This window comes from Zootoca vivipara, chromosome 4 (assembly GCF_963506605.1).
Source record: "Zootoca vivipara chromosome 4, rZooViv1.1, whole genome shotgun sequence".
Lineage (NCBI taxonomy): Eukaryota > Metazoa > Chordata > Lepidosauria > Squamata > Lacertidae > Zootoca > Zootoca vivipara.
Genome location: NC_083279.1, coordinates 20,244,911 through 20,263,623, shown reverse-complemented (window position 1 = coordinate 20,263,623; position 18,713 = coordinate 20,244,911). Strand labels below are relative to the sequence as shown.

At 41.7% G+C, this 18,713-nt stretch overlaps 1 protein-coding gene across 2 annotated transcripts in view; it reads right to left on the bottom strand.

The window, feature by feature from the left end:
- PCCA (propionyl-CoA carboxylase subunit alpha) overlaps nt 1-18,713 on the bottom strand; it is a 233,285-nt gene that overhangs the window by 63,067 nt on the left and 151,505 nt on the right. For both annotated transcript variants that reach the window (XM_035114548.2, XM_035114547.2), the window contains exon 20: nt 8,140-8,238. In XM_035114548.2, the coding sequence (XP_034970439.2) occupies nt 8,140-8,238 (99 nt within the window). The remainder of the gene's footprint in view (nt 1-8,139; nt 8,239-18,713) is intronic.

The following is an 18,713-nucleotide window of genomic DNA, read 5'->3' as shown; positions in this document are numbered from 1 at the left end:
GGGGAGGGGAAGGGGTGCCATCTAAGAGGGGTCAAAGGGCCCCCCAGTTTTCAAGGATGCACATAACCAGCCCGCTCAGTTGAGGGGGCAAGCCAGCATGCCTGGGCAGGGTGATGCAGTACCAGTAGTAATTCTGAAGGTCCTCATCTACACTTCCCCTACAATATTAACATTCTTATTAAAAAGTAGGTTCACTTCCACTTTGAAACAAAGATGAAAAATTGCTCAAATTCAAAGCAAGAAGCCTGATCCTTCTGTTTTCACACAACAAGCCATTAAGAGGGCAGAGACTAGCATAGAATATATTAACAGTAAATTGGACTACAAAAGTCATGAACGGCAAATGTTCTTTGAGAAGTTTTGACATATGGTATTTTAATTGTTAGTTCCTTATTTTCCACATGGTATTTTAGTCTCACCATAACCCTGAAAGGTAGATTATGCAGAGAGATAGCAACGAGTTTCACAACTTTCCAAGGATTTGAATCTGAATTCCCCCATGCCAAATTCAATACTTAAAACTACAGGAACATCACTTTATGCAATTAACCTGAAAAAGCATAAAGCCTTGTAGAGAAATGTTATATAAATGTCTGTTTATGTTCACATTTTAAGGAAAAATAGTATATAAGCTGTGTGTTTGTCCATGTCGGAGGCCTACTATACCACTGGCCATAACTGCTTGGTGAAAGGTTCCGAGTGGAGAAAGAGACCATCACTTTGGCAATTTATTACCTGGAACAGGCAGATTCAGTCTAATAGGTCTGGGTGACAGCAGACTGTGACTGGCTTGAGGCTCTACTCAGTTGGGAGTTAAGTTGACATTGGTCAGCTGAGGAGTGGTAATAAAGGGAGTTGATGAGGGGAGTGTAGAAAACCGCCCAGAGAATATTATCAGTGTCATATTAATACTTGTCTGATGAAGATCATAAGATGGAAGCTGGTGTTAGTCTGAGAGGCTGCCTCTGAAAAGTCCTAGCAGAGGAAACTTAGACAAGTAGTGTTTTTAAGTTACTGGTAGCCAAATCAAACAAGCAGCCAGAAGTACAACCCAGAGGCAGTTTGTCCCTAGCCGCTGGACTAGGGCGTGGGAGAATTTGGCTGGGGTGGAGGTTTAAGAAATTTGGCCTCATGTAAATAAAAGCCACTTAGAAGCTGCTGTCAGTGCCAGTGTCTCTTGAGTCTCCACAAACTCTCAATGAGCACATTCAAGATCCCAGTGTAAATATCAGTATTCCCATATATACATAATAGCGAATCCTGACTCTACTCGGTGTCCATCTCATGCCTAAGCCTACACCACGAGCTACTAGGAGGTCTCAAAAACCATCTGTGAATTGGTAGCAGTGAAAAAATTGAAAAGCACAGGTGCTTAAAGCTGTGTTTAGATAAAGTGAGGTGGAGAAACAGGTATCTGTTACACCTATGAAGTTCCACACAGGTAAACAGAATAATTGCAGAGCTATGTATGTTATCTAAAATCTGCTCTCTACAAAGCAATCTGCTCTGTACAAAGCAATGTTTACTGGCAGCAAGTCTTCCTTCTTGACATCCTCTATAGCAAACGTTTTCAGCAGGGGGCCAGTCCACTGTCCCTCAAATCTTGTGTGGGGCTGGACTACATTTTGAAAAAAAGAAGAACAAATTCCTATGCCCCACAAATAACCCAGAGATTCATTTTAAATAAAATCACACATTCTACTCACGTAAAAACACCAGGCAGGCCACACAAATAACCCAGAGATGCATTTTAAATTAAAGGACACATTCTACTCATGTAAAAACATGCTGATTCCTGGACCGTCCGCGGGCCAGATTTAGAAGGCGATTGGGCCGGATCCCTTAGTTTGCCTACCCATTCTCTATAGCAAAACTTTATGAAGCAACACCTTCTTCAAAATCTCTTTTTCTCAGCTGATGGGTCATTTAGTGGTACTCTACTCTTTACAACCAAAGGAAAACAAAGGAGAATGTGCCAAGTCTTGACATATTTCAACTAAAATGATTAATGGAGTGGAAAATATGGCAAACAAAATTTCATACAAAAATCCTGACATTTATGTTTATAAAGGAAACAGGAATATACACTTTTCCCCACAGACTGGGAGAAACACAATCAAGTTTTGGAAACAGCAAAGGAGAACAAAGTACCAGCTGCTTACAATGAAGCAACTGTATGCCAAAACAAACAGATACAGAATACTTGATAAGCTGTCAAAATTGAATCTAATTTTTTTAATGGAATGCCCTTCTCCCACATTAAACTTCTTGTCATTGATTTTACCTCCACCACCACCACCACAGGTTTTGCAAACTAGTCAGCAGCACTGACTGGGTTTTTTTCCTGGTTTTGCAAACTACTTACTAGTAGGAGCCATTTTCCAGTCAGGGTGGGTTGGGAGTAGAAGAAAGAAGGGGGGGAGGGATGGAAGGAAATAAGGCAACAGGTCCTTGTTATTTTAAAAGTGAATTAATGAGAGATGGGGAAAAGAGAAATATAAGCAGCTAAGGAAGGAGAGAAAGAAAAACAAAGAGGGAAACACTTAGTGGAGGCAAGAACTAAATTGAAGGATGAAGGAGAAAGAGACTTGCAAGTCAACCATACCACATATCCCTGCCCTTGGTGCTTGAAAAGGATAGAACCCAATAAGCAGATGTCTCCCATGCTAACCAGAGACCCTGCATTATAAATATGGTCCCCTGATGCACCAGTTCATACAGTGCTGGCTCCAGAGTCCAGAGGGAAAACTCAAAGGAAGCAGAGGCGGCTGCTCCATCTCCTCGCACTTATTACTGCTTGCATACTCAGAGGGGGTGAGTGAACAGGAACAGTGTTAGAAACTGAGATATGAAATCTAGGAGCTACATGGCACCTTAAACCTAGGTTATGGGTGCAACAACAGAATGTCTAGGCGCACTTTTTTTAATAACAAGAATACAAAGCTGAAAAGGAATGAACTGCAGCTAAAATATTATATTCATTTTTCACATGGTCTAGTCCTTCCCCCGCCCACCCCCCTAATATTCTTAAGAGGGTCTCTTCTCCAGTCTTCCGAGAGTGGCTGGAAGTGGGGGAGGCAGAAAAAGAGCCTCCATTCCTTACACTCTGCAGTACTGCGCCCAGAGCTCGCATTAATGAGATTCCCTGTTGCAAAATGCGCCTAGAACAATGGGAGTTTCAAACACTGAACAGGAGGCAGAAACATCCTCCAAATCACCTGGAAGACCATGTCAGGACTTTAGCACTTACTACCTGTAACTGAAGATAAATTTCAATGTATTGTGGTACACAGGGGTTTTTTTAAAAAAAGAATTCTGCCTACCACCCACCCACCCCCTGATGTTCTTTTGCTGCTGCTGCTGTTGGTGTTGTCTGGATAATTAAAATAATTATTATTAAAAATAGAGCGAGAGAGATTGTGCACTACTGGTTAGTTCAGTTGGTTAGAGCATGGTGCTGATAATGCCAAGGTTGCATGTTTGATCCCCATATGGGCCACCTGCATATTCCTGCATTGCAGGGGGCTGGATCAGAAGACCCTCAAGATCCCTTCCAACTCTATGATTCTATGAATAGGCAGGGAGGTGTTGCAGCAGGACCAGAAGGCTCTGGAGATTGACAGCAGGGTTCCTGCAGGTTGTGGCCTTTGGCAAGCGCCCAAAGAAGCCTACCCAGGAACAATGCTTTTGATTTCAGGGGCAGTTTCACATTCAGATTGCATACTTTAATTCATTCAATGTTTTTTAAGGCTCTTCTGGAGCTGAGGCTACATTGTGTGGCTTAGAAACCTTGGCATCAGATTCCACTAATAGACTCTTGTCTGGAAAACACTGCAGTTGTTGAAAAGAATCCAGATATTTAAACCTGTTGAGTGCCCTAATCAACACACATTATCTGAAATACAAAAATCAGAACACTTCAAGGTGTGAATGGACAAGTATGATGTACTTAATGAGCATACAAGAAATGCTGATTATGGAGCAGCTGCAAAGTGCCAATTATTCGGCAGCTCTTGCTATACAAGCAATGTTGACCTTTCCATCTTTGCTCTTGGTAAATTTTGTTTAGTATAATTTGCGACACAGCATCCAAAATTGTACAGTAGGACAGGAAGGAAGGAAGGAAGGAAGGAAGGAAGGAAGGAAGGAAGGAAGGAAGGAAGGAAGGAAGGAAGGAAGGAAGGAAGGAAGGAAGGAAGACCTATGACACTCAGGGTGAGAACCTGAGAGAGGGAAAGTTTGCTTCGGTGGTGACAGAAGGAGTGTTGTAGCAGTATTACTGTCTTCCACAGGACAGCATGGGATGCACCTTTTCTACTGAGCCTTAATTTATTATCTTGTGGCCCAGGTGCACACAGTGATATCAGATGATTATGCTAGGATATGTCTGGATGGAGAAGTAGATACGAAGATGCTGCCCCAATTTCAAAAGGCACAGAACTGACACTGACAGCCTAAGGAAACTGAAAGCAGAAAAATGTTCATTCATAATTACCGGTATATTGGAAATCTATGTTGTTTCACAACCAGAAGAGCTGCTGGCACAACTGTTATAGATGAATTATTGACCTTTATGGAGACAAGCATGAAACCATGCAACAATTATGCTAAAGAATGCAGTGAACATAAAATTTGATTTAGTAAACCTATACCCCACTGCAGGTTTTTCTTTAATTGATATACAAGTGACGTTAAATGGTTAGATGCAAACCCTTGTTGCAGTGCTTGTTCTCATAGGTTTTCATCTGAAATCCGAACCAATTTCTTCTAGATTTAGAGAGCCTCAACAGTGGAGGGTTTCCTATAATGTCTTGTTAAAGAAGCACTTGAATATGATTCTTGACCTATGGAAGAATGAATTCTCCTATCATTCTCTGGATCAGCTATTTCACTATTTGCAACGTTAATGCCAATCAGTGCTTTTTTCCTAGAAAAATAGGTGCTGGTACACACCATGAAGTTGTTACACTGTCACACTTTTTTACAACAAAAAGGAGATCCCAGTACTGCAGACCCTTGAGTACCTCCTAGGGAGGGAGCACTGATGTCAATGAAGAAGACAACTTATCTGGCAACTGGAATTATTATTCACCATACATACTGATGATAACATTCATATCCCTGCTTTCTATTCTATCACTGTATGTGGTTCCATATCTGTATTCACCAGAAAGAGGAAGATTAAATCCTATATGATAATACCATAGGAAGAAAATTTTCTTTTGGTGTTTCTAAACTTAAGAGACACCAATACTATTTTCTATACAACATTCATGCACTTGGGAGTCAGTATGCTACATCATGGTTAGATAGCTGCACGGAGACTGATCAGACCCAGGTTCAAATCTCCCCTCAGCTTTGAAAACTTACTAGCGGACCTTCAGCCAGTCACTGCATTTCAACCCAACTTATTTCACAAGGTTTTTGTAAGGCTAAAATGGGGAGTGGAGGCATGTGTGCACCCCCGAGCTCCCTGGAAAAAGGGTGAGAGAAGAAAAAAATGTAATAAATAATAAATAAATGAAATGTCTGTCCAATGTAGGGGGAGGACAAGGAGAAGAATGTTAATTAATTGTGGATTTAACACAACATACGCACCCTGGGGAAAACTTCTGGGGGGAGGGGGAAACTATTTTCAAATCCCACTCCTCTGAAGAGTGCAGCAGCAAATTACAGAAGCATCATTTAAAAGAGGAATAACTACATTACAGTGATGTGGGGAAATGACCCAAAGACTCAATCAATCGGTATTTCAACATCTCATTGGAGCTGGAAAGTAGGTAGTAATAATCAGCCTGGTAATTACCTAGAATGAGGAATGGGAATACCCAGATGACAAGGATATGATCATATTTTTACAGCTGAAGAGAACAATGAAAACATTATTTCGGGCAGTCAGATGAGAGTGACAGTGACTAACAATGTTGCAAATGTTTTTGCTTCAAACAATGAGCACAATTCAGCCAAGGATTTTTTAAGTATTAACTTTGCAGAAGTGATTAACTTTGGCAGGGTTATGCCCAACATTTTTTCCAGTGCAAAAAAAAACCATGTATATTACTAAAACTGATTAGGCCCGACAGGGCAAGAACCGGCACCTGGCATCCTTGGGCAGCTGTCAGGGACCACGTGTCCCAGCAGGGCCCACAGCTGAGGTTTGCCCTGGGCCCCCATTAAAAAAAGCCTGAGCAAAATTGGACAGCTGGGTCTAGCTACCATATTCCCACAATGCTCTTGATGCAGCATCACTCCACAATATTATGGGAAATTAAATTGCAGCTAGACTCAATCACATTAGTGGTTCTTATACTTGGAGCTTAGAGTGTTTGGCTTACCTGGTGGTTACAGACAATGAGAGAGTCCAAAAGCAAAGGAGGAGGTCTCGCCAGAGATCACTTTGTCCTGGACTCTCTCAAACTTTGGCCTGGCCCTTCCCCAAGCAGGCACAGTGCCCATGTGCAAGAACGTCCCTCAAGCTTGAAGAGAGCTCTGTCATATTCCCTGGTGGGCACAAAAGATGCCCACCCTGGCACTCCTCCTATATTCTCAGACAGCTCTTCCTCTCTACTCAGGCAAATCAGGCAAACTGTGGAGCTCATGTAGCTTGCCTGGGTAGAGTAGAAGTTATGGATGGGGAATATGGAGATATGCACACAGTCCTCTCATTCTCTCGCATCCAGCTGTACTGCTGGGTGCACACACCACCACACTGAAGAGGGGAGCACGGTTTTGTCAAGTTCTATAGGGATATCTCCCTGTGCCGGAAATATCCTAATAATATGCAATAACTAACACAATAAAATAAAAATAAGGGACAGCTAAGAGGTGCTTTAGTAGGGTTCCATAGCATTTGTTCTCATCAGACTTGGTTATTTCCAGCATATAAATCAGTCCTTGCTCTCCCTCTATTAGAACCAGAATATTCACTAACAGGGAAGCATCTTCAGGCCAACAAGGCAATAAGAAGCATCTTAAACAGCTCACACACTTTACCTATTAGACCAAGTTATTTTAATAAAGTGAATATGGTAGGTTGGTTCTTATGGAAATGATGCTCCTTTGCATATTTAGTGATGACAGACATATATATCAATTACATGAATTCATACAAATATGGACAATTTTAAGCCATACTGCTGCTAATAGTGTAAACTTGTGCCCTGTAACTTGGATTACCCCAATTGCCACTAAAATAACATTAGAATATAACAGTAAGTCAGTTTAACATTTTATTCCCAAAGAAGTCCTCCCGCCTCCAGGACAAGGACCCTCCGATGACACCAGTAATTGAAAATGAGCTGAGGAGATCTCACCCATCACTATGGTGAGTAAAGGTAAAGGGACCCCTGACCATTAGGTCCAGTCGTGACCGACTCTGGGGTTGCGCGCTCATCTCGCATTATTGGCCGAGGGAGCCGGCGTATAGCTTCCAGGTCATGTGGCCAGCATGACAAAGCCGCTTCTGGCAAACCAGAGCAACACATGGAAATGCCGTTTACCTTCCCGCTATAGCGGTTCCTATTTATCTACTTGCATTTTGACGTGCTTTCGAACTGCTAGGTTGGCAGGAGCTGGGACCAAGCAACGGGAGCTCACCCCGTCACAGGGATTCGAACCGCCGACCTTCTGATCAGCAAGCCCTAGGCTCAGTGGTTTAACCAGAGCGCCACCTGGGTCCCTACTATGGTGAGTAGGAAAGGCCTAACAATAACAAATTCATCATGGGATATATTTCTTAATTATTGCTACTTAATGGAGCATTAATAAGGTGGGCAGAACATGTACTGAGTCTGAGGAGAGCGTGGGTGTGAGTCAGTCCTCTGGGGAAAGATAGCTGCTTCCTAAAAGGTGAATCATAAGTCTACCATTATAAGAATCTCAGGATTTCAATTTATAAATTACCAGGACTTCAAAATTTATCCAAAAAGATTTAACCATCAGACAAATGTGACTTGGTGCATGGAATTACGCCTCCTACGTGCATATGGATCTCAGCAAATACGAACTAAATAGCAACATTGCAAGATTCCCCACACTGCCTTCAATGCAAGTTAAAAATGTGCAAATATATTCTGGAATGCAGCCAAATTTCCAGATTTATGAAAGGTATTTAAAAAGCAGTAGCAAAAGAATGTTTACCTGTATAGTCCTCTGAACACCATTTACATTGACAGACAGCAGGGCTGAAGCCAAGTTCCACTCCCCAGTCACACTAAGTTTTATCCCGTCGACGTCCACCTGTTGTGACACCAAAGAAAACTGTTACGATAAAGCCAGACAAGAAACAGATCTCAAGTTCATTACTGCATACAAAGGAGCAACCATATTAAAACAGATGGCTCCCAAGCAACCTGTCATGTTTACTGCTCCTGCCACAAAAGACAAGGTCTAAAAACAGAGTCTTCTTGGCATCTCTGGGGAAGAGGTGAAGGACCTGTGAACAGCTGCCTGTGGAGGGCTGTAAGTAATTTTCACGAAGTAGCAAACGCACACCCAACTTTTAAACCGTATCTGGACATGCTACATTTATAGTAATTAGACAAGCAACGCGTATGAATTCTACTGACACTTGGCAACCCACATGAGAGGCCTTGCATATAATGTGCTCTCCAAGGACCAAACAAGAACTTTTTTCTACAGTTTAATGAAGGCCTTTCACATGGTTTTCTTAAAATAAGCCAGTAATTATCTCAGCGTCCATTCAAACTTTTATATTTCTGTTGTGTTCCTCCTTTAGTAACTACTTACCTGCAAAATCATATACGTTCCTATGAAAAGACCCACAAAGCTATTTCTTTAATAACATGTAAAGAAATAACTTTTATATAGAAAGCAAACTACCTGTGAAAAAAACTGGAAGACTGTCAGTGCCCCATTCTCCCCCACCCACCCAAGAAACTCATATTTTTAACTCCTGGAAATATTAACAGCTTACAAAAAATATAGGATCATAGAATTAAAATATCACTGCAATTTAAATTATGATTTGTGTTTGAACAAGCTGTTATACGTCAGCAATATTTCCTTTCACTATAAATTCAAAGAAAATGGAAAATCCATTTAGTTTTCTAAGATCCAACTCAAAAAGTCTTTTTTTTTAAAAAAAAAACAGGATCCATCCATTTCCTCCCCCAGCCTGTATGATCTGGAAATACTTATTTAAAAATTTTCAGATTAAGAAAAGCACTTACTGGAAAAATAACGAAATAAAAATATGCAAACTTCAATGCTGCAGCTCCATAAGCAGTTCAGGGCAGGCAAATGGGTGCCAACTGGGAACTATCATTCATGAAGAAAGATAGCATCTCAATTTATCATTAAATTCATTGTAAGATATAGTATGGGATATTACTTAAGGTAGAAATACTTTCAATACCTTTCTCTTGTACACCAACTTTTCCAACAATGGAAATTTAGTAGGCGTGGCACCTATCCTTAAATCCAGAATGATAAAAATGAAATCAGTGAAGTTCATCTCCTCCTAACGATAGGGGGATCCTCCCTAAAAGTTAAGCACCTCCCATCTCTTATCACTTATTTTAAAAATGCTATGCTTGGCCTGATCCGCTTTCTACAATCTCCTCCAAATGTGAAATAATAATTAGAAATGGGGGGGGGGGAGAGAGTCAACAATGATAAACCTGGATTAAGCACTTTGGACCATTTACTTAATGTTACCATTGAAACCTCAATAACTGGGACCAAAGCTTTAGACCTTATCAAATACTTCTTAGTGGACCATCAATGGCCAACTAGAATGTATCCTGCTCATCCACAGTGTTTCCTCTTTTTTTAATTCATCCAACGAACAATGGTGGTTGTTTTTTGTATAGGCTGCTTCATAATCAGATAGATAGATAGATAGATAGATAGATATGATTCATACTACTATAAAACTTAAGAGTTCACTTGAATACGCCAATAACTCTCCCTTCTTTGCAGGCCTATGCAGGACAAAGGGGCAGCCAGGTACACTTGCCCCAGGTCCCGGAGGGCTAAGTTGGTGAGGTGGCCCCTCCAGGGACATACTGAATTTCCCCCCTCCCCAGTTTATAACTTTATTCTAACAAGACTGCCACCCCGGACCTCATACAAGATCTGCATGGGACAGCTTCTTTTTCAGTGTTCCTGTTTCTGTTGGCATACCTGTAGATGCACTGAGTTTGCTACTTGAGAGTGTGATCTTAAATACTAGATATAAATACTAAGACACCTGGGTGGCTTTAAAAGAGTATCAGACAAATTCTTGGAGGAATAGGCTATCAACGGCCACTAGTCACAATGGCTATGTTCTACCTCCACGGTCAGAGGCATCATGCCTCTGAATACCAGTTGTATGTGGTCGTCCTTATAGGACGTCCTGCCTTCCCACAGGCATCTGGCTGGCCATAGGATGCTGGACTACTAGGCCACTGACCTGCTTCTGCAGGCTCTTCTTATGGAATTTATTTGATGCAGTAATTGAATTAGGCATTCCAGCAGTGAAGCAGCAAATCTCAGGGTAATATCATAAAACCAAAATCTTCCTTCTAAGAAAGAGAGTCTGGAAACCAAGCCGTATGAGGAACAGTTGAAGGAGCTGGGTATGTTTAGCCTGGAAAAGAGGAGACTGAGAGGAGATATGATAGCCATCCTCAAATATCTCAAGGGCTGTCACATGGAAGATGGAACAAGCCTGTTTTTCCCTGCTCTGGCGGGTAGGACACAAACCAATGACTTCAAGTAACAAGAAAGAAGGTTCCAACTAAACATCAGGAAGACATTCTGACAGCTGTTCGACATTGGAACAGACTCCCTCAGGAAGTAGTGGACTCTCCTTCCTTGGAGGTTTCTAAGCAGAGGTTGTATGGGTCTCTTCCAACTCTACAATTCTATGATTCTAAAATGGCCCACGGTCCAGCCAGTCCAGTTGTATGTATGTATGTATGTATGTATGTATGTATGTATGTATGTACGCATGCATCTGGAGTGTCCTTCTCAATGTAACATTGACTACAGTATGCCTGACATCAATTTGCATTACTGGAGAAGTATAAATGGTGCATTAGAAGTTAGGAAAGAGAAAAAGTCTGAAGCAGTAGCATGCTGGGTTACACTAGAATAGAATGGCAAAGGCAATAAAAAGGAAGAAAGGACTGCAAGTTGAGCCTGCCAAGCTGGAAATGATAAAAGTTTATATGAAGGGAATATTGATATAAAACCTAGCTAGAATGGCAAAATGCATTATTTGCTTTCATTTGTTGACAGAAAAATGGTACCACTTTCACGAAAAAAGGTCACACATTTCTGTCTTGCAGATAAATGTAAGGTCATTTTTAAATAGCTTGAAAGCGATTATTGGTACAACCTCAAAAGGAAGTTCAAGTACCTGGGGTTTCAATCTCATTAAAAGATCATTCTTTTTCTCTTTTTTTGAAAACTTTCCTTTTGTTCATATTTGCACTTACTTCTAAAAAAAGACCCCAAGAGTGAGACCCAGTCCATGAATTACATATCCTGAGGAAAGCTCGGTTACCTATTTATAGATCTTGCCCTTTTCTACCAAACTAGATCAAGTGCTTTATTCAGTACATGACTGCAGGAGAGAAACTCATTTGCTCCAAGTGTCATCAAGGCAGCCTTTTACCTGCCATGAATGAAACCAGAAGATGTTTTGAATTACTAGACTTCTGCTTCAAATGCACTTTTTTCATATACATAACACTATACACCGTACCAACATCGCTTTCAATTTTTTGAAAGCTTTTTGCAAGTACAGAATAGGCATCCAGTAACTATGATAGTATACATAAAGCAGACGTTCACATTATCACCATTGCAGTTTCTTTACATGACAGAGATGCATGCAAATATCTGCAGTGGTTCTCCACAACTCAGAAATATTTCCTAATGTTAGAAAGGGGAAATAATCAGCAGAACTGAAATCAGAACATGAATATTTCACCTTCAAACATTCGAAGTGCACCTGAAAGTCAAAAAATGTAGATGGTCTTGTTCATCCATTCGAAGACGACCCCTGAAGTAGTCACCTTGCTTACTTTGTGATGTTTTTGTTGGTCCAAATAAAGGTAATACCTACTGTTACTTTTGGATTCAGCTAGATAGTCTCTTATTTAGCTGAATTGAAATTGTAGCTGTTCTTTGGATTTCAATCAGCTGCAAATGTATTAGAGATTTAAAACAGCACATCAATGCCAACAAGACTACTCTGTCTGAGAATTAAGTTGGCCATCTTGATTTTAAGACAAGTGATACAATTCTTCCCGTGCTCTTCTTGCTGACTGTTTAAAATGTTCATGTTACGGGGTGGTCTTTCTATCTGCCATTTAAGGCACCATTGCTCACATGGAGCCAGGGCCTGTTGCACCTCAGCTTCTGAGGGTGAGCTCTCCTGATGCACAGATGACCCCCTGGCCATCTTGTCTGAGAGTCCCAAGAATTCCCAGATCTAGCTGGGTCATGGACTCTGCTAAGTAGTGGGGGCTTAGCCATCTACTGATAAGGAATCCTCTGGCTGAGCCATGACAATGACCCTCTCTCCCTGCAGGCCCAATGTCCTCCTTTCTGGATGTTTGGGAGCCTTCAGAAACACTGTGGGAAGTGGTGAGGGGGACTGCAAGGGGGAGTGGAAATTGGCAAATGTTACCTCTCCCCCTTCTGCTGGCAGGAGTGTCCCATCATCTCCATATAACTCTGCTCCAGGAATTCTCCCACCAACCCGAGGGAAATATGGATCCAAACTGATGTATACTATTCTGCAGGGTTTATTAAGGGTGTCAAAGTTCATGATGACTATTGTCTTGTTAGTGAAAGAACTCTGAATATTTTTGGCTGACTATTTTTTAAGGTCTTTAAACAGGTGCCAACAGCAATTTCATAGTAAGCAATGTCATCATAGGCATATCATCAACGTGGTCCTAATTGGGAAACTGTATTTGCTTAATGTGAAAGGAAGTAGGTAATCCTACTCTGGTGCCAAACACTTCCAGGGTGTACACACCTTTTCCTCTGCATTTACGTAAGTAGGAAAACTCAATGTTCCAAAGAGCTTATGAAAATATTTCCACATTAGCGCTTTATCTACTATTAATATAATTAAATCTATTGAAGGTTAAACACATCAAAGTACCTAGCATGAATCAATGTGGGGGGAAATATTTTATAAAAAACTATTCATTGCTGACTGGTTTTATCTGATATGAAAGGGCAAAACATCAATGGCAAATGACTAAAATCTAGTTAATCTTTCATTGTTGAAGACATGAAAGAAGCTGACTAAGGGTCATCTATTCATTACAAAACATTCCACACACAATGTATTACTAAAAAAGAGATAGACGAGGGGAAGGGAGGCAAGAGGGAGAGAGGGAGACAGAGAAAGCTTTACACAGAGGAAGAAGGTTCTGCATCAAGGTGCTAAAACAAAGTGAATGCTACTTTTATGAACTGTGAAATGGTCTTTTTACTGCCAAAGTAAGCATCAAGCTGAACTGGCACAAGGGTATCTCATGTGGCTCAGTCTTTAGTATTTACTAGATGCCAGGGCAAAACAGTTATTAAGAAGACTCAGGCAAAATGCTTCGAACATGGCACAAGGCTAGATACAAACCTGATGCATAGGAGTCTGTCATGGGTCTGCTGACACAGGCTAGTGCTATGAAAAGTACTGAACCCGTAGGTGGGGAACCTGTGGCTTTCCAGATGCTACTGAACTCCAACTCCTATTAGTCCCAGCCGGGATGGTGGGAGTGGTATTCTAGCAACAACTGGAGAGCAACAGGTTTCATGTTCCTGCTCTCATCCATTAAGATCTAAGGAGAAGTGTGCTGCTTGCTCTCTGCTTCAGTTAGAATTTTCCATGGCAAACAGCAAGTCTTCCCCAGTAGTCGTGCCTGACTGTGAAATGTTTACTCCAACTATGGCTATAAAGAGCCCAGATCATACCTTTAGAATAAATAAAACACACATGTTTACAGATAGATGAAAAGATAGTCATGTGACACCTATATATAAGAGGAATTTCAAGTTTGATCTGTTTCCTGCAATGTAGGTGTTCTGATTGACAAGTCGATTGTATTGTGACTTCTTAACTTTCTTCCTGTATATCCTGTTGTTCCTTCCCGTAAACTATTCTTGGTTACCATTTCATAGGGAGAAGATAGAATAAATAAGCATTTAGCTGACAGCTTGGAAACTCAGCAGTAGCTACTTGTTCCCATGGCGCATGTTTAAGGGATAGCCACTCTGGCATCCAAAAACAGGTATCACAGTCCATACCGTCTCCTAGAGAAAGAAAAAGGATCTGAGTTTCTGGAGTGTTTGCAAGAAGGTTTAGGCAAGATGCTGAATCATCCCGTGCTAACTCATTCCTGTTTCTGCCCATAGCAGTATACAGTGGTACCTCGGGTTACAAACGCTTCAGGTTACAAACTCCACTAACCCAGAAATAGTACCTCAGGTTAAGAACTTTGCTTCAGGATGAGAACAGAAATTGTGCTCTGGCGGCGCTGCGGCAGCAGGAGGCCCCATTAGCTGAAGTGGTGCTTCAGGTTAAGAACAATTTCAGGTTAAGAACGGACGTCCAGAACGAATTAAGTCCTTAACCAGAGGTACCTCTGTCAAAGGTGAAGATTTTACTTAAAAATAAAAGTATGCATAGGACTATAGCCTCAATATAGTTTACTCAAGAAACAACTGACAGATCAGTCCTTAACATGGAATTGACAGAACTCTAGAACTCTGAAATTCAGAAAATCATCATGGCATCAACTAGGAAATTCAAGTAATAAATTGTAGGTGCTCGATTGCAAACTGAAACTTGTGGTTTGGGTCAACTATTAAAAGTGATAATGAGAAGGTTCACAAAATACACTACTAAGATTAAGTGACAAAGAAATAAGTTAATACTATTGTACTTATGTCTTGCTCATAATCATTTCAAAAAGTTTTGATATAGGAAGTAGGGAGGTGATGGGTCAATTGTTCATGCCTCTACCCATAGTTTTTGGAACAGCATCCCTGAAACAATTGTAGGAAAGAATATTTTGATAGTGCAGAAAGAAATGATACAATCTGTTCCATGTATCTAAAATCCTACAAATCCTACAAATAAAATGGAAAAAGTAGCCAAGTAACAAAAGTAATTTTTGCTCCCAACACGGGCATCAGCAGTGACTCGTTAAGAGGTCTAAATAATGATTAAAGTTGATGAGTAGCTGAAGAGAAGAGGGGGACAGCCCATGAGCCCAAGGAGGTTTTATTCTGATTTTTCTCAGCCAACAGCACCTACCCACTCTCCCTCCCACACTCACTGCCAGAAGTCAAAAACTTCACTGGACTTTAGGGGTCAGCAAACTTTTTCAGCAGGGGGCCGGTCCACTGTCCCTCAGACCTTGTCGGGGGCCGGACTATATTTTGAAAAAGAATACAGTATGAACAAATTCCTATGCCCCACAAATAACCCAGAGATGCATTTTAAATTAAAGGACACATTCTACCCATGTAAAAACATGCTGATTTCCGGACTGTCCCGGGCTGGATTTAGAAGGCGATTGGGCCACATCCCGCCCCTGGGCCTTAGTTAGTTTGGGGACCCTGCTTTATAAGCCTTTATATATCCCGAGAAGCTCTTTGGATCTCAGCCATACTGTACTTATATACCACTCATTTAACCAAGTAACTGCCGGTAGCAAATGCCTTTCACAGAGCAATTCTCTGATATAAAGTGTAGCAATAATTTTGTAGGATCCCATTTCCAGGACTTCAAAATAAGCACATCTGCTTTATTTCCATGTTTCTAGGCTGGTGCCCTCTCACTTTTGCAAAAAAAAAATCTCAGTTCCCTTCAGTGCATCATGTGGAAGCACAAAAATAGGACTACTGTTCTGGCAACAGAGCCCAGGAATTGCTCACTTGCATTTCTTTGGTTTTGCTACTTTACATTTTCTAAACCATATGTCACAGCTCTAAACTGAATGCTGCTTTTTGCTTATAGATTAATGTTTCCAGATGAAGCTAGTTACTAAATGAGAAGTATTCCTATGTCTTTTAATGTACTTTCAGTTAAGAATTCCCCCCACCTCCACCACTCTCTCTCACCAAGGAGATTTGCAACCAGAGTCAATAGGCACAATGCATTTAATTCCAGTAAGTACACAGAAAGCATTATGCAAACAAAATGAGGAATACGAACACAGGACACTCCAGTTCAAATGTCTACCAGCAAAAAACATACTCTTGGTGACATTGGTCAACGTGATTCTTAAGCCTCCATTGGTAAAATGGAAATAACAGCAAACTTTACAGGGTTACCACAAGAAAAAAAGAAGTTGAATCATTCCTAACAAACAGTGCTGAAATATGTTTTAAGAGCCCATTAGGCAAATTTTAGTGCTACTATTTCAGTAGAACTATTAAGAAGGTCTACGGATGACAGATAGCACAAATCATGCCCATCTCCTGGATTTTGTATGACCCTTAAATAGGAGTCATTTTAATCCTGAAGCTACTCCCTACACCTCGTATAACACTTATTCTCTATTTCTTTTCATCTGACCCAGAAAAAATTACTCCTTATACTTATGCTAATCCTCCACTTACCACCTACTCTATTATTTGTCTGTTTTGCTTTCTTCTTCTCTACATTAATTCCTGACACTTCTTTTGATCTAGCCTATTAGTTACTTTTTTTGCTATCAATTCATCCCAATAAAGAATTGCCAGCTATAATGTTATATTTAATGTTGCAGAGCAATATTTTATTGACTCACTACTCTCTTCCTACCTGCTTCTGGATAATGATGAACATTAAGGGTATATCACAGGGTGAAACCATCTACAAACTATATCCTGTTTTTGTTTTGTTTCTACATTGTTATAGCTGAAGCTCTCTTAAAATGCTTCATTTGCAGGTAATACTTCTCATTTAATATTTCTCCAAAACAGCATATGCAACCACACTGGCTGCTGACAACTCATTATTATTTTCTTTGTAATAGTAATGCTCTCCAGTAAGTCAAGGGTATGCTATTTTCACTACTTATTTCTTCTTTTTAAATGGAAAACTTTCAGGACACTGCAATGAACTGCTGGTGATTTGTAGAAAAAAAGTGAAGCATTTATTTTGCTCATGAAGAGTTTCTCATTGCCAAATGACATTTGAGACTAATATAGATCAAGGGCAGACAACTCTTATAGTTCTAGAAGTTATTCTATTGTTCCAACAATAGTCTGAGGGCTAAAAGAACATTACTGCCACACAACCAAATTGCTCATGGATTGTTAAGACTCTGTAATAGAAATGTTGCCCATCACATTTAAGGACTTTACATTTATGGAACAGCTGGGCCATTACATACAAAATCCAGAGAGAAATAACATTAAAAGCAATTTATTTGACCATACCTTAAAGAAAACTCTGCTACATATGCTGGGGCCAGATGAAATTGCTTTGAGTGCTAGATCTGATCGGCAATGCTCACTTGCAATTTTCACTAAGGTAGACAAAAATATTGCCTAAGATGCAGAAGACCATGGGTGCAGCACAAATTTGGTACAGTATATGCTGCTCTTAAAAAGTGAATACATAAAACTTTTACTCAGATAAGAGTATGTGCATATATCAGCAATACCAGGTTTCTGGGTTCAGACCCCCTTCTTAAACTCCACAGTTATCACAGACTGACTTTAACATGCATAGTATAGCTAGGCTGCATACATTCACTTCTTTCACAGAAAATCAAGTTTTACTGTGCAATCAGCAGTGAACATACAAACCTACCTAACTCACAACTGCTATTTGCTGAATAACTATATACTGTATAGGAAAGCTGTAATACTGCAATAATTAATTCACATAAATCACTTTACAGTTTGCCCCGTTTTCATCAATGTGCCTTCTTATATAATAATAAAAATAATTTATTATTTATACCCCGCCCATCTGGCTGGGTTCCCCCAGCCACTCTGGGCGGCTTCCAACAAAATATTAAATTACAGAAATCCATCAAACATTAAAAGCTTCCCTAAACAGGGCTGCCTTGAGATGCCTTCTAAAGGTCTGGTAGGGGCAAGGGGAGGGGCCAAGGCACGGAAGGGGAGGGGCCACAAAGTGGGCGGGAACAGCGAACTCGCGCTCCGCCGGGCTGTGCCCCTCCCTAGCAGCAGGGCTGGTGGGCGGAGGCGGAGCCCAGCCCAGCGGAGCGCGAGTTCAGCGTTCCTGCCCGCCACGCCGCGCTCTCTGGTTCCCCGCCGCGCTTGGCCTTGCCAGAGGGCGCGACGGGGAGCTGGAGGGAGGGCGCAGCGCGGCGGGCGGGAACGGCGAACTCGCGCTCCGCCGGGCTGTGCCCCTCCCTAGCAGCAGGGCTGGTGGGCGGAGGCGGAGCCCAGCGGAGCGCGAGTTCAGCGTTCCTGCCCGCCGCGCCGCGCTCTCTGGTTCCCCGCCGCGCTTGGCCTTGCCAGAGGGCGCGGCGGGGAGCTGGAGGGAGGGCGCAGCGCGGCGGGCGGGAACGGCGAACTCGCGCTCCGCCGGGCTGTGCCCCTCCCTAGCAGCAGGGCTGGTGGGTGGAGGCGGAGCCCAGCCCAGCGGAGCGCGAGTTCGGCGTTCCCGCCCACCGCGCCGCGCTCCCTGGTTCCCCGCCGCGCTTGGCCTTGCCTGAGGGCGCGCCGGGGAGCTGGAGGGAGGGTGCGGCGCGGTGCGGCGGGAATGGCGAACT